We start from the raw sequence: 17,305 nt of genomic DNA, 5'->3' as shown, positions 1-17,305 counted from the left end.
TATTTCTGATAAATATTTCTTTTATTCTTCAAAAAATTCAAAAAATAATCTAAAAAAAGAAAAGAATCTTGTGTGCCTGTGTATGCGGTTCTCCCTGTCCTGTGGCTGTGTTTGCTCCACAAGAGGGCAAGTTTTTTTGTTAATTTTCCATTTTTAAATATTTCTGATAAATATTTCTCTTTTATTCTTCAAAAAATTCAAAAAATAATCTAAAAAAGAAAAGAATCTTGTGTGCCTGTGTGTGCGTTTCTCCCTGTCCTGTGGCTGGGTTTGCTCCACAACAGGGCAAGTTTTTTTTGTTAATTTTCCATTTTTAAATATTTCTGATAAATATTTCTTTTTTAACGAATCGATTCGTTATCACCTTAACGAATCGACCCCCGTCTTAATAACGAAGTTCCGGGGTGATTTGCGCATCTTAACGAATCGATTCGTTAATATTAACGAAATTTCGTAAATACTGAACTTTTTTAAAGGAAAGTTTTGTAATTATTTTAAATCTCGAAACGCAAAAACCCCCCAAATACAAATCGATTTTAGAAACAAATTTTTGCGTTGTTACCCAGGCCTATTTCTTATACTAGTCTTTAAGAGACTGGCACTGACTTGGTTTAACTATACTATCTCAACATGAGGAAGAACCCTTTATAATCTCTCCCAGGCCGTCCATCGCCTAGGCCTTGCTGGTCTGGGTATAACTGCCGATCCCCAAATGTGTCTGGAAACCGAGTAGCCTACCAGACAAAGCTAGAAGATACTTAGCTGGAATTCTGTGGTTCTGTAGTGCTGTCCTGTGGGAACTTCAGGGCTGTTTTCCCCTCTGGTGCTGTGAGGCTGAGAGGCTGTGAGCTCTCAGCCAGAGCTTTTGGGACCTTTTCCTTCTGTTTCCCTGGAACTGGATGGTCACTGGATGACCCCTGGATGGTCACTGGATGGACCCCAGATCACCTCTGGATGATCCCCGGATAGCTTTGAGGAATGGAGCCTTTCCTATGGGACAAGCTGATCTGTGTCCTATAGACTGGCTTCCTTGTGTGTGACTGACCAAAATGGTTCCTCTATTTTCCCAAAGCCCAGACTAAGGGACGGAACCAAAGCTAAATGAAGATGGACAGGGGGCTTGCCCTATGTCTGCAGACTATAACAGGAAGCCACCCTGCTGCAAAATCCCAAGCCTGGGATTGCAAACAAACATTTAAACAAGGCAAATAAAGTTGGAGCCCCTGGTACCGCTGTACCAGAACAATACTCAATATGCCCAAATGTGAACACTAGTGGAGTTTGTGGAAAATAGAACTTGACATTTGGGAGTTGTAGTTGCTGGGATTTATATTTCACCTAAAATCAAAGAGCATTCTGAACCACACCCATGATAGAATCAGGCCAAACTTCCCACACAGAACCCTCATTCCTTGAAGGGACTAGTTGGTGGAGCCTCCCTCCAGCCTCGCACGCTCTCCTTCGCCTTCACATGTGCACCACTCTGCCATGTGCCAAGTATGTCTGCTCTCCCCTTCACAGTTGGAGTTGGAGGTTTTCCTCCCGAGTTAAATATGTTCCCTTGGGTCTCATCTGGGCCCTCCGTAAGGCACAAGCATGATGCCCTGATACTTCATCATGCTTGTTCCCATCTAGATCTTCTTCTGCCTGGCTGACCAGTAATACCCCTTCTGCCTTTTATGACAGATCAGTGACTCTGGAGTCTGTTGCTCAGTGTGGAGCTGATGCCTTACAGGAAGTCCGGGTTCAGTCCTTGATGGTTGAGTTCCTCCTCAACAATGTACAGACTCTCTTCAGTGACACTTTCACTTCGGTTGGCAAGGATTGCGCAGGTACCTCGGCCCCTTCTAAAGCCCTGTTTGCAGGTTTCTCAGAAGTCTTATGCAGCATCCTTCTCACGGAATCTCAAATGTCTCAAGTGAAACTGTGTCATTTCAGATTGCTGCTGTTTGTAGAATCAATGTCGCTTTGTTTCCTCAACTGCCAATCTATTCCAACCACAGGCAAAGAGCCATCACTAGTCCTTCCCTCCCTCCTCCCCACACTGTTGACAATGAAACCCTATTCTGATATTTATGTCTCATGCAAGTAGAATTGTTTTGTGGAAGGTCAGCGAAGAAGCCAATGACCCCTTCCTATTGTTTCCATACTGTGTGTCCTATGGACTTCCAGGCAGTGGAGTAGCATGGAACACTGTTTAGCGTGCAATGATACAGTTATGATATATCACTGATGTTTTAGCATGTGGAAAGTTACTTTTTGAACAACTCCCAGAATCCCCAAACCACATGACCACTCCTTGAAGGATTCTAAGGGTGTCATCTGAAAAATAACTTCCCCAAGCTATTATTCTTAATGATTCACGAGGCTTTCACAAGTACAGTAGAGTCTTGATTATCCAACCTTCATTCATCTAACGTGCTGTATTATCCAACAAAGTCTGCCTCCCGCCTAGATCCACAGCTGTTTCAATACATTGCAATGTTTTGATGCTAAATTCGTAAATACAGTAATTACTATATAACATTACCGTGTATCAAATTGCTTTATCTTTCGGTTTGTTGTAAAACATGATGATTTGGTGCTTAATTTGTAAAATCATAACTTAATTTGTCATCGTATAGACTTTTCCTTAATCCCTCCTTATTATCCAACATTTTTGCTTATTCAACGTTCTTCTGGCCAATTTATGTTGGATAAGTGAGACTCTACTGCAGAAGTCCTCAAACTTTTTAAACAGAGGGCCAGGTCACAGTCCCTCAAACTGTTGGAGGGCCGGATTATATTTTGAAAAAAAAGCATGAATGAATTCCTATGCACACTGCACATATCTTATTTGTAGTGTAAAAAACACTTTAAAACAATACAATCATTAAAATGAAGAACAATTTTAACAAATATAAACTTATTAGTATTTTAGTAGAAAGTGTGGGCCTGCCTTTGGCAAATGAGATAGGATTGTTGTTGTTGTTGTTGTTGTGTGCTTTCAAGTCGTTCCAGACTTAGGTTGACCTTCAGTGAGGGCTGGGTAAATGACCTTGGAGGGCCGTATCTGGACCCTGGGCCTTAGTTTGAGAACCCCCCCCCCCTCAACTGTAATACCACCTCTCTAGGGCCCCCTAGTGGCACAGTGCGTTAAACTCTGAGCTTCTGAACTTGTTCACTGAAACATTGACAGTTCAAATTTGGATTAGCCTTAGCTTCTGCCAACCTAGCAGTTCAAAAGCATGCAAATTTGAGTAGAACAACCACTTCTGCGGGAAGGTAACGGCACTCCATGCAGTCATGCTGGCCACATGACCTTGGAAGTCTTTATGGACAACTCTGGCTCTTCCCCTTAGAAATGGAGATGAGCAAGAATGGAAGGGGAGGAAGGGAGGAATGAGGAGGGGGGAAGCAGGGGGAGGGGGGAAGGGGAGGGGAGTGCAAGGGACAAGGGTTCACATTGGTTCAAGCCACAAAAAAAGCTTTTAAAGGGAAAGGGAAATGATGTTCCATAAATTAAGAATCTCAACACTTAATACAAGAGGTTTAGGGATGGTAATTAAAAGAAGGCGGATTGAAGCCTTATTGAAGGATGCAGCGGACGTCATCTTCCTACAGGAAATGCATTAGAATAAACCGGGTTCAAATGAACTATCAAAATCAGGAAGGGTAGCTATAATAATTGCAAAGAATTGTAATTTTGTCATAAACAAGGTACAGAAAGATGAGGAGGGCAGATACATAATAATGTATGGTGAAATAGGGGAAGATAAATATGTATTAGTAAATGTATATGCACCAAATGTAAAACAGCAAGAATTTTATGAAAAAGTGTTAGAACAAATAGAGAATTATCACCAGCAAAATGTAATATTCGAAGGGGAGTGTAATTGTTATATTGACCCAAAAAAGGATAAAACTATGCTAGCATCAAAAAATAGAAATATTGAAGCAACGGATCTAAGTAGAGTAATGAATAAATGGCAGCTAAAGGATGTGTGGAGATTGGTAAAAGGGAATGAAAATAGATATACATATTATTCAGCGGTGCATAAGGTGTATACAAGAATAGATTATATTTTTGTCTCTAAAAATATGTTAAGTAAAGTGTTAAATGTTGATATTGGAACAATTAAGATTTCAGATCATGCCTTGGTATCAACTGAGATTGCTTTGAAATGTGATAATGATAAAATGAGGAGGTGGAGATTAAATACAAAAATATTGAATCATAAAGAGATAGTGGATAGAGTGAAAGTAGAATGGCAAGAAACTTGGGGTTTTAATGAAAAGGAGGTAACAAAAGGAATGCTATGGGACACTATGAAAGCAGTGACGAGAGGGTTATGTATAAAAGAGACAATCAATCTCAAAAAAAGGCAAGAAAGGAAAAGGGATCTAGAAAAAGAAATTGAAGAGATTGAAAAAACATACGTAATAAAGAGAGATATACGAACTTATGCAAGGTTGAGAGCAAAGAAAGAGGAATTGGATAAAATGGAAATAGACGAAGTACAAGAAAATCTAATTTATTTAAGGAGGGAATATTTTGAGTTTAGTGATAGGAATTCAAAGATATTAGCCAAATCCACACAAAAAAAGAAAATGGAAGGCATGATAAATACGATAAAAGATAAAACAGGTAAATTATGTAGAACTATGAAAGAAAAACTGAAGGTATTTGAAGAATTTTATAATGAATTATACCAAACCAAAGCTAGTTCTATAGAAGCAATTAGGAAATATGTGGAGGAAAATTGGGAGAGTAAGTTGGAGGAGAAAGATAAAGAGCTATTGGAACAACCTATTAAGAAGACAGAAATAGAGGAAGTTATTAAGAATTTAAAAGTTGGGAAAGCTCCAGGCTTGGATGGCCTAGGGACAGAATATTATAAAAGCTTTAGAGAAGTTTTGATTCCAAAATTATTAGAATTGTATAATGGAATAATGAAGGGAGATAAAATACCAGAATCATGGAGGAGATCACTAATAATATTAATACCAAAACCTGACAAAGACTTAACAGATTTGGGGTCATATAGGCCCATATCGTTAGTTAATCAGGATGCAAAGATCTTATCTGCGATAATAGCCAATAGAATGAGTAAATGCATGTATAAATATATATTAAAAAATCAGTGTGGGTTTGTAAAAGGAAGACAAATGTCAAATTTGATAGGGAGAGTATTAAATAAAATTTATTTGGCTAAAGAGGGGGAGAAAAAAGTAGGGATAGTATCATTAGACATTTTCAAAGCATTTGATTGTGTGGAATGGGAGACATTAAGGGAAATTTTGAATAAATTTGGAATGGGAAATAGAATAAAAGGAATTTTAGAACAATATTACTCAAGGAACTCAGCAGTGTAACTATAAATGACGGAGTGAAAAATGAAATAAAAGTGACAAGAGGAATGAGACAAGGTTGCCCTTTGTCACTGATTTTATTTGTTATGGTGATAGAATTGTTCACAAATGTCATAAAGAAAGACAAGAATTTAGAAGGGTTAGGAAAAAAAGGAGAAACAGAAGGTGAGTTTATTTGCTGACGACACACTGTTATTTATAGAAAATATAGTAAAGAAAATGGATAAAATAAAAGATCATTTGGAGATATTTGGGAAAACATCAGGCTTACAAATTAATTGGAATAAGTCAGAAATGATGCTACTCAACTATACAAAGGAAGAAGAAAAAGATTTTATAGAACAGAGTAAAATGGGAATAAGAATTAAGAATAAATTAAAATACCTGTGAGTAATAATAACAAATGATTTAAAAGAAATGGAAGAGGTAAATGTAGTAACATTGAGGAAAGTGGTTCAGAAAAAGTTAATAGAGTATGAAGGTATACGCTTATCTTGATTTGGAAGACTAGCATGAGTAAAAATGAAAATACTCCCAAAGATAAATTTTATATTTAGGATGCTGCCACTTCAAATTACAGAAGAAGATCTAAATAGATGGTAACAAATGATAAACAAGTACTGCAATGGTAGTAAAAGAAATAGATTAAATAAACAGTTATGGTACAGATTGCAAAAAGAGGGTGGACTAGCGCTACCTAATATTAAAAAATATTATGAAGCAGGTAGATCAAGATTGGCTATAGAAGGAATGGTTAAAAAAGAGGGAACAGACTGGCTTAGTAATGACTCAGAAGAAGTGGAAGAAGAAATTTGGAATATATTTTTTAAACAGTTCACGAGAAAAGAAATTAGAGAAATCAGAAACCCAATGCTGAACAATACATTAGAAGTATGGAACAAATATAGGAGAAAGTTAATAATGGAGGGGTCAATTATAACCCCAATTGTAATGGAAAAGAAGTTTTCAAAAAATCTAAAAAAAGTAATGGATAAAAAGTTAAGGGATTTTTTTTTAGATAAGATAGGGGATTGAATAAAGGTGGGAATGAAGAAGGACATGATTATGGAAGAGTTTAAAGAAATAAAATTGACATGGTTCCATTGTATACAATTAGAACAATGGCTCAAAAATTGGGGAAAAAAATAATAGAAATGGAAGCAAACTTAACCAATTTGAACAAATAATACAGAAGGGAAGGGTTGTAGGAGAGCATGAAAATTTGAGAGGAATAACTAGTAAAACTGGAAAAAAGAAATAAATATACAAATAGAGGAGTGGTACAAGGAAGCATGGAAACTGGCAATAAATGATAAGCTGACATGTATATTAAAAGTTTAAAAAGGTATATGGAAACAAAGTGATTTTGATGTTGTATGGGATAAATTTGTTGTAAATGGTTTAAAAAACAAAGAAGGAAAAAATGAGATTTTGGACAGATGATATGTAAAAGTTGTGGCTTGAAATGGGGGGGGGGAGGGGAGCACAGTGGTGGGGGGTGGGAAGGGGGGAATGCTTAAGCAGAAGAAAAAGATTATATGTTAAAGAGGGTGTTGAATAAAACATAACTGCTATAAACAAATGTATAATAAATGTAATAATTATGATAAAGTAATAAAGTGATAAAGTAATAAAAAAAAAAGAAATTGAGATGAGCACCACCCTCTAGAACTGGACATGACTAAACTTAATGGCAAGGGAAATCTTTACCTTTACTTTTACCAGTTGTCTGGGCAACCATATGACACTCTGCAAAGATGTATGATAGAGATGTATGTTCTGATATGTTCTGACCTTTTGGAATACGTCAGAGTTTTATTTGAAACCTTTGTTGTAGGCTGTAACCTTTGGTTCCATCTTCCAGTGGCAGGGACACTCCAAGGTATTTTTTGCTTGAGGCAGAGCAGTAAATCGATCTGTTGCGGAAGATTCGTTACCCGAGATCATTTAGAGCACAATCAGGAAGGAAGAGAAAGGAGACGGCAACTGATTCCAGGCTTTTTAATTCTATCAAGCTTGATAGGGTGTCCAGAAAACAATATCTGACACAAGTTGGAAGTCAGATTAGCTCCAGCATTTATAGCATAAATTCACAGGTTTACACATGCGCATATGGGTCTTGACATTTACACAATCTAATCAATATCAATTTGTCCTCAAGGAACCGCGGCCAAGAACAGTTGTTGGCAAGATACTATAATTTCCACTGCTCCCCTTTTTGTCAGCTGATCAGCCACGTTCCCAGACGAATTACGTAATCTTTAGAATGAATCATAACTTCATATATATCTCTTTATACATGTTTTCATATATGTATCTTTAACATAAAACTTATTCAAAAGCAGCCTCCCCATTAATTCTTCTGTGATTACTTTCACAATACATTATTTTCCTCAGTTGATCATTTAAAAAGGTGTGTGAAATTACCTGCTATTTTCATCAACCAGACAGGAGGTGGCGCTACTACTACGTGACCTTTAGATGTTAGTTTTCGGATCAATAATATCGATTTAACCCATGAGCCAAGTTTCCTACCTCAGCCTTCAGCCTTTAGCCTTGGCTTCTTCAAATATTGACTTAAGATAGAGCCAGCCTGAAAGGTTTCTAAGTCATCTGTTAAATTTCTCTTCCACCAAAATCTCTGCTTCCCAGCCTCAAGAACGGACAGGTAAGCCTTACTGCTCATTATTTTCATTTTAAATTACGATTATTTTATTTTTCTCCTTATGGCCACCACATGACAAGTTGGAGGTTCGAATGTGGGGAGAGCACAGATGAACTCTCTCTGTCAGCTCCAGCTTCCCATGCGGGGACATGAGAAAAGCCTCCCACAAGGATGGTAAAACATCAAAACATCTATGTGTCCCCTGGGCAACGTCCTTGCAGACAGTCAATATTCTCACACCAGAAGTGACTTGCAGTTTCTCAAGTCACTCCTGACACACACACACACACAAAAGACTGGAATGGCTCCTGGGCTGTGACTTTGGATTTGTGTGGTCTTAATAATTGGTTTTTAATGTATAGATGCTTTTAACTTATGGTTTAATGTATATGTGTATTGTTTTATATGTTTGTTCAAACAGCATTGAATTGTTGCCAAATTTGCCATGCTGCTCTGAGTCCCCTCTGGGGTGAGAAGGGTGGGGTATAAATATAGTAAGTCATTAAATCAATAAATAAAATTAATAAGCCCCAGTAATGTAAGAAAGGCAAGATTTCACTCATTTCTGCTGAGATAAATGTAAGTTTCTTCACAGTTATGAATTTAGGCCTGTTCTACACTGCCATGTAAAATCCAGATTATCTACTTTGAAGTGGATTATATGGCACTGTAGATTCATATAATCCAGTTCAAAGCAGATAATCTATATTATCTGCTTTGATAATCTGGATTATATGGCAGTGTAGAAGGGGCCTGAGACAATTGAAGGCTATGGGTTTTGTCTTCACTAATGGAAGGAATGGTTTATTTACTTACTATATTTATGCCCTGCTCTTCTCACCTCAAAGGGGACTTAGAACGACTTATAGATTATGGAAAAATTCAATGGCACATTGTAAATACAAATAATAAATATACCTGTGTTGTTGTGAGTTTCACTGGCATCTATAGCAGGCATCCTCAGAGGTTGTGAGGTCTCACAACCCCTGAGGATGCCTGCCATAGTTGCAGGTGAAACTTTATGAGGGAACGTGTCTGGAACATGGACATACAGCCCTGTAAACTCACATCAACCCAGTGATTCCTAGCCATGAAAGCCTTCGACAATGCAATAAATCTAACATTTCAAATCATAAAAAAATTAAATCATATAATTGCAATGCAATAAATCTAATTGCTGGAATAACTCTTTCTATTGTTCAATTCCCAATTGGCCAGTGGCCTCTCCTCCCCGCTTCCCCATCCTCCATCTCCCTCCTCGTGATGTCCCAGTCCTTCTTTACTTACTTACTTAGGTGATCCCTCGTAGCTCGAGAATGATGGTCCTCCAAGTGCAGTGTCTTGGCAGTGGGTCCGTATGTGGCTATGGAGCCCTATTCTTGATCCGTGTGTTCTCCCACAGTGAGGACATTGGTTTTCAGGTGGAAGGCGGCCCCGGTCAGGGTTGGCTTGATGCGCTTTCCTCTTGGCATGTCTCTCCCTTTCACCCTCCATTCGTGCCTCCATTTGAATTCTGCAGCACTGCTGGTCACAGCTGACCTCCAGTTAGAGCACTCGAGGTCTTCCCAGTTCTCGGTGTCTATGCCACAGTTTTTAAGGTTGGCTTTAAGCCCATCTTTAAATCTCTTTTCCTGTCCAGCAACATTACATTTCCTGTTCTTGAGTTGGGAGTATAGTAACTTATTTGGGAAGTGGTCATTGGGCATTCGGACAATGTGGCCAGTCCAGCAGAGTTGATGGCATAGGAGCATCACTTCAATACTGGTGGTCTTCTTTACACCCTCTCCAATCTACCCATCCTCACAGATCACAAGGTTCCTTGGTTCTGACCTTTCTTTCTGTTCTTCCTCCTTCCTTCCTTCCTTTTTCCCATTCAGGTCCAAAGAATGAATTGACTCTCCCATCCCCTGGCACACTCTCATTGCTGCCGCACATTCCCCCACCTCCTCCACCCCAAAACCCGGCTCAGCTGATGGCCCTGGCCCTGGTTGAGAGCGCACACCAGGTGGCCCTGCAGCAGAAACAGCAGGCCAGCCTTGGGCTGAAGCAGCACCTGAGGCATTTCCGACGCTCCCTGTCATTGGAGTGTAAGGCAGGAGAGCTGACAAGCGGCGCACGGGCACGTTACTCCATGGTGCGCCCCAATGTCAAGGCTGCCGCCCTCTCTTCCCTGCAGGGTCAGGTTCGGGGCAGGAGCAGAGGCAGCAAATGCCATGACCACCAAGGAGGAAACCGCGTAAGAAGTTGCTTTAAGAAGGGCTGAGATGGACTGACCATTAATCAAGGTGTGGATGTTGGTTTACTATTGAAAGGCAGGGGATGTTTTGAATGATTTAGTATGTTGTCATCGGCTCAGGAAAATCATGTATCTTTATTGTCTTCCTTTAAACCAGTGGTTCTCAACATTCCTAATGCAGCAACCCCTCATGTTGTGGTGACCCCCAACCATACAATTATTTTCATTGATACTTCATAACTCGAATTTTGCTACTGTTATGAATTGTAATGTAAATATCTGATATGCATGATGTATTTTCATTCACTGGACCAAATTTGGCACAAATACCTGTGCTCTCTGGATGTAGGTGAACTACAACTCCAAAACTCAATGTCAATGCCCACTAAACCCTTCCAGTATTTTCTGTTGGTCATGGGAGTTCTTTGTGCCAAGTTTGGTTCAATTCCATCCTTTGTGGAGTTCGGAACGTTCTTTGATTGTAAGTTAACTACAAATCCCATCAACTATAACTCTCAAATGACAAAATCAATCTCCTCCTCCCCACTCCACCAGTATTTAAATTTGGGCATACTCGGTATTGGTGCCAAATTTGGTCCAGTGAATGAAAATGCATCCTGCATATCAGATATTTACATTATGATTCAGAACAGTAGCAAAATTACAGTTACGAAAGTAGCAATAAACATAATTTTATGGTTGGGGGTTACCACAATATGAGGGACTGTATTAAGGGATTTCGGCATTAGAAAGGTTGAGAACCACTGACCTAGAGGGCTATCTTAGTTCTTAAACCTCCTCTTAAAGGGTATTTAAATCATTTAAAAAATAGGGCATTTTCCAACTGAATTCCATTCTCTATTAGTTATAAGTTTTTTTTATAGTAACGGTCAACATTTTGGGCAACTGTATCATCATTTTAATGAGTAATAGCAATCACTTGCCTTTTTGGATACTACTGGAATGCATGACTTCAGTGCAATAACTTTCCGAGTTCTGTGCCCCTGACTATCTTCCTTGCTTTGTTTTTCTGCAGATGCTGCTCAACCAGGCCTCTCCTGTGGGCAGTTCGGATTCCTTTTCCCCTTCCCAAAAGGTCCTCACTGACATGTCCCATAAAGACCCACCGTTGCATTCCTTCTCCGATCCCTACCACCTCTCCTCCCAGACCTCTGTCTCACCAGCTGCCTACAGTCTTCATCACCAACCACCTCCAATATCATTTCCCTACTGTGTCCCACACCACCCTCATGAGCCCTATCCTTTGTCCAGCCAGTCTCCCGCCCCACCTAAACCTCCCCCCCTCCACACTTTCCCATAACCCCTCATCATTTGCTCGTCAAAGGCAGGCCCCCTGGCTTCCAGTCCTATCTCCCAGACCATCGACATCATGGACGCTTCCCGGCCTCCTCTCGGGGTGGTGTGAATGGGACCCCACCTCCCCAGCTGGAGCATGAAAACCTCTACTATGAGATTGTTGGGGAGCCTCCCGCTTACCCTGGGATGGCACGGCCCTGGCCAACTTGCCCACCTCCTGAGTACTTTGCCACTTTCAATGCATCCTACGGTGTGTTTGAGAGACCGTGGTACCAGCCCTACCTCCCTCCCGCCCCATCTTCTCTCCAAACAATCCTCAATAATTCTCGCGTGCATCCCCAGCCAATACCTCCCACGGTCACCAAGCAGGAGCCCATTTATGTCAACATACCATTTCCTGAGCCCCCTTCCATCACTCACACTCCTTCCCCTCCACTGGAAATGGCACATCCCCGTAGCCATTCTGATCCCGGGGCTCCTCAGCCTCTCTCACACCACAGCAGGCCTCTATTGCCTCAGAAGTAGAAGTTTGGCTGGGGCTGCCCATCAACAGGGCAATACCGCCAGCTCATGGGTGTTTTGCCGTGCAGCCATACTCTGCTCCAGTTCTACTGCCCTCCCTCAGCGTGTTTGAGTCATCCTCCCTATGGTCCAGAGCCCATCATCACCAATGACGGACCCCCTGCCCATCTGGGGAGCCAAGCCTCCACTTCCCTGTCATCTTTGCGGAAGTTGGAGGAGTCTCCCGCTCAGTATGGCAATGTGGAGAGGAGGGAAGGGTCTCCTTCTGAGTGCTACGTGGGACCCAGCTGGACTGTGTACACAGAAGACCAGACACACAGCTACTGCTGAGAGACAGTACCCCATTTGGGATTCTTGGGGCTGGGCTCCGGGTTTCTGCCCTTATCTGAGGAATTTATTTTGTGGTACTGTTTGATGTGAAAAGTGCAGGCATTGGATGGAAGACTATCTATTTTGACAGGTGGCAGTGACATCACATTCCAGATCATTTGTTGGTGACTGTGCTGGCCTGTTCTGAATTTCTGGATACTTAAACCTAGTGGACATTTCAAGAGCACACGAATCACTGAAGGCAGCTCCAGCACTTGCGTGGTGCCCAACAAAAGACATGATGTTGCAGTGGAGCGTTTGGATCATATCACTTCAGCCTCTTTGATGCCATAACAGCTCTGCCAATTGTATCATCACATGACTCGCCCTATTTTTATTCTGCTCCATGTTACATCTCTTTCCTTTGATTCCCTTCCCCACTCAGCAGGGAATTCCTAACATCCTTACTGGAGAACTTTGTTCCCACTGGAACAGTGACCTAGTTGAACCCCTGCCTCATGGTTTCATCCTACTGGTCTACACCGCTCCTGCAGCAGCACCCACATCTAATGTGAATATTACTGGTAGCTATGCCCCCGGTGGCGCAGTGAGTTAAACCATTGAGCTGTTAAACTTGCTGACCGGCAGGTTGAATCCAGGGAGCAAGGTGAGCTCCTGCTGTTAGCCCCAGCTTCTGCCAACCTAGCAGTTCGAAAACATGCAGATGTGAGTAGATCAATAGGTACCTCTTTGGCGGGAAGGTAACAGTGCTCCATGCAGCCATGCCAGCCACATGACCTTGGAGGTGTCTACAGACAATGCCGGTTGTTTGGCTAAGAAATTGAGATGAGCACCAACCCCCAGAGTCAGACACAACTGGACTTAATATCAGGGGAAAACATTTATCTTTAGCTATGCTCGCAGAGATGCAGTGTTGCAGTGTGCAAAGTGGACACTGTGGGGCACTGTTGGCCATCCTATGCTTCTGTATTGCACCATTGTGTGATATCACAGGCATTTCAGTGGAAGGCAGGGTCTGAGTGAAGGGTGAGTGGAAGTGGGGGCAGCAATTAAAATCTCTTTCCTTTGCGTATTTGCAGCATTTTTTAACATTTTAATAATTGTTTTTAACCCAATTAAAACATTAACACCACCTTCTTTCTGCTGCTCTCTCAGAGATTCAGCCAATTCCTGGGAAGCTGGAGTAGAGAAGAACCCCAATACTTACCTATGTGCCAGAGGGGGGAAGGGGATCTTATGATGAGAAAAATTCACCCTCCATCACACACACACACACACACACACACACACACCTTGTGGTTTCCTTGTTGATCCTGCACTCCTAGCTTCAAAACTGCGTAGTCCGTGGTGTGTTCAGAGAATTCAAACTGGGTGGGATGGGTGGGAGCTAATTGGCACATTTGCGTATCTATTTAACATCAGAAGGACTTTGTATATGTGTGAGTGTGTATGGGGTGGGTTTTAAGATGCATGTGTGCTTGGCATAAAATGCTTGCATACATCTTCCTAAGCCTGGGAGCCAGGCTTGTGTGTACTGTAGCAGAGATAGAGTTAGGTATTCATGTCTGTGAGGTATGTATGTGTTTGCGTCTGGTGTGGACTTTGGTGTGCATCTGTGGAGATGTTTATATATATTTCATGGGCAGTATTTCAGGCCTGTGGGCTGAGGAAGAAGTATCTATGCCTTATTTCCAGTTGAGCAGGCTGTCCTTGCTCAAGCACACCACTCGGGTGACACATCAGTCCCTTGTGGCACCCAACCCAAAAGCACTTTTTATGTGGCCTCTGGGCTTCTTTTAGAATCCTTAGAATGTCAGGTTTCATTTAAAGGAAGCAAATGGCAGTGACAACGCCTCTCCCACATCACTGACTCTTTTGTTCTTGTTGTCATTCCTTTTTAGCATGATATAAACCAATGTATGCGTGTGGGCTGCTATTGTTTTCAGTCAGTGAGGGGGGTTTCTTTCTCTCTCACTCCCATGAAAATCAAAGGCTCCCCCAAAGTTCTTAGATCTGAAGCAACATGTAACCATCCCGTCCTGTGTTTCCTTGCTGGGAAGTCAGTCCCAGGGAAGTACACATAGGACTGAATCCTAAAACTCATTGTTTTGAAGTTCTCTGCAAGGTTTGTCACGGTTCAATCTCACAGGAGTTTGGGAGTAGCCCAACTTAGATCTCGGCCACCCCAACTGGCTGGCATTCTTCAGTGGTGAGATCCAGATCATCCTTCTGAAATAGAGCCATTTAGAGAGTCCAAAATGGCTCTATTTCAGACCAAAAGAAATTCCACCAAGTTGAAGAGGTCACCGAGGTATTTTATTCCATCAGCTGCAGTCTCACCTCACAGAGAGAGTCCCTTGCAACTGATTGTGACATCAATGCGGCTTTGCCAGTCAGCACAGATTGGCGAAGGGACAGGAGTAGGATAGTCAAAGAATTGCATAATAATAATAATAATAATAATAATAATAATAAAGCTTACACGATATGACTATTTAAAGATTGATCTGCAAAGACTCTGGCACAAGCCAGTCAAGGTGGTCCCAGTGGTGATTGGCACACTGGGACTGCCTAAAGACCTTGGCCTACACTTAAACACAATCGGCGCTGACTAAATTACCATCTGCCAGCTGCAGAAGGCCACCTTACTGGGATCTGCCTGCATTATTTGCTGATACATCACATAGTCCTAGACACTTGGGAAGTGTTTGACATGTGATCCAATATAACAGCCACCAGAGTGTCTGCTGTGAACTCATTTTATTTCAAATAATAATAATAATAACTTTATTTTTATACCCCACCACCATCTCCCTGAAGGGGCTTGCGGTGGCTTACAGGAGGACAAGGCCAAAAAATACTGATTAAAACAAACACTATAAAAATCAAGAACATCACATCAGAAATAAAACATATTTCACAGTCACAACAAACATTTTAAAAGCAATATCATGGCTGAATAATTAAGTGCTGAATGTGGAGGGCTTCAGGATATGTGCAATGGTTCCTAAAATATCTTGGTGGCTTCTTCAACTTGGTAAGATTTCTTAATTGGGAACATTGGATTATAGCTTCTTCTCGCCAAGCATGGTCCACAGTGGCCTAGCGGTCTAGATCTCAATATCCACAAGCACTTTAAATTGCTGTATTTCACTTCTACCATCTAAATGAAAAGTCCCAAAAGATATATATGCAAATGACTCCAAGATTTATTCCAATATGGTTCTCAACATAGAGAGAACAATGAGTATCAGATTGTGGTATGACCCCCCCCCCCCCCCCGGTTTGTTCAATTTTAATTGCAGAACTTGCACTAAAGTTGCATTTGGTTTTTTTATATTCCTGCTGTGGAAATGATGTCCACCCTCTTCTAGATCGCTTTACCTTCTTACAGTCCTTGATTTCTTGGGAAGCTGCTTCTTAAGATACTTTGCAAAGACATGAACATACACTTTAAAAATTTCGTAAACCCCTATGTAAAATAGGCTGTCAGAATTGAATCCATGCTCTGGTCTGTATTGGATTGGAAAATATTTTTACCTTGGGTGGAAACTGTGGAAGGGTTTCCTATATGTTTACTTTTTCATTTAATATACAGAATCTGTGGGGTTCATTTGTTGCAAACCTGGAGGAATGCTGAACATCCTGAAAATAAATGTAGACTTTTTTCAGGGCAGTTCCAGATAGCGGAAAAGTCCACACTGACCCGGGTTTAAAAAATCCAGGTCAGGGTGGACTGTAGTCTGCACACTGGCCCCAAAAGTCTGTGTCTTTCATGGGCATTGTCTACATGTCCTCTTGACACCTTCTGGGAGGACAGGGAGACATCCCCCCAAAACACTTTAAAAAGCATTTAAAAAAGAAAATAACTTGTGGCACCGACATTTCCCTGCTGATGGCCCTCTCCTGCCACTTAGGAGCGATTTTCCTCCTTCCCCTTGTCCTGTCGCATCTAGTCACAGAAGTTATTTTCGTTTTTAAAGGGTTTGGGGGAGGGGTTTGGTGCCCTCATGGTTTTCCAGGCTGATTTGTTGTTGTTCATTCGTTCAGTCATCTCCGACTCTTCGTGACCTCATGGACCAGCCTACGCCAGAGCTCCCTGTCGGCCGTTACCACCCCCAACTCCTTCAAGGTCAGTCCAGTCACTTCAAGAATGCCATCCATCCATCTTGCCCTTGGTCGGCCCCTCTTCCTTTTGCCTTCCACTTTCCCCAGCATAATTGTCTTCTCTAGGCTTTCCTGTCTCCTCATGATGTGGCCAAAGTACTTCAACTTTGTCTCTAGTATCTTTCCCTCCAGTGAGCAGTCGGGCTTTATTTCCTGGAGGATGGACTGGTTGGATCTTCTCGCAGTCCAAGGCACTCTCAGCACTTTCCTCCAGCACCACAGCTCAAAAGCATCGATCTTCCTTCGCTCAGCCTTCCCTAAGGTCCAGCTCTCACATCCGTAGGTGACTACAGGGAATACCATGGCTTTGACTAGGCGGATTTAGCTGATTTAGCCCTGAAAAAACATGAGACTGCTGTCTGGACTGCTCCCTCAGAAGTTCCGGACTTCTGAGGGGGCAATCCAGACAGCGGCCATAGTGGGTTCAACCTGAACCTTCCAAGAAGGCTTGGCACAAACTCACTTGCAGATTAATTTGCTGCAAGGCAAGGTCTTCCTGCTTTGTGGCGAATGAACTCATTTTTTATGTGGGTCATTATTTGGACGCCCCACTTGAAAATGCAGGAGCTCCCACTTTTAAAGGTCTGTCTGGATCTGCCCTCAGAGGTAAATACTGATGCCTATAGTTTGGGTCTATCAACACTCATGGTGTGGTACTGTAATCATGACACTGTATGATACAAGATCTTAGCCAGTGCATTGTGAAACCCAGATTT

General features: G+C 41.6%; 2 protein-coding genes and 1 pseudogene across 3 annotated transcripts in view; 2 read left to right on the top strand and 1 right to left on the bottom strand.

Moving 5' to 3' along the window:
* Nucleotides 1-3,365, top strand: part of LOC137095375 (rho GTPase-activating protein 33-like) — an 84,282-nt gene extending 80,917 nt beyond the window's left edge. Inside the window, 1 exon segment of the mRNA XM_067461978.1 lies at nucleotides 1,687-3,365. Within this exon segment, the coding sequence (XP_067318079.1) occupies nucleotides 1,687-2,092 (406 nt within the window). The 3' untranslated portion in view covers nucleotides 2,093-3,365.
* The window catches only part of LOC137095548 (protein lin-37 homolog), a 387,598-nt gene that overhangs the window by 211,041 nt on the left and 159,252 nt on the right, over nucleotides 1-17,305 (bottom strand). The gene's annotated exons all lie outside the window — the stretch shown is intronic.
* On the top strand, nucleotides 6,899-13,775 carry LOC137095376 (rho GTPase-activating protein 33-like; annotated as a pseudogene).

Source organism: Anolis sagrei, chromosome Y (assembly GCF_037176765.1).
Source record: "Anolis sagrei isolate rAnoSag1 chromosome Y, rAnoSag1.mat, whole genome shotgun sequence".
NCBI classification, from domain to species: domain Eukaryota; kingdom Metazoa; phylum Chordata; class Lepidosauria; order Squamata; family Dactyloidae; genus Anolis; species Anolis sagrei.
The sequence above is the reverse complement of the archived record's forward strand: the minus strand, read 5'-3'. Positions and strand labels throughout refer to the sequence as shown.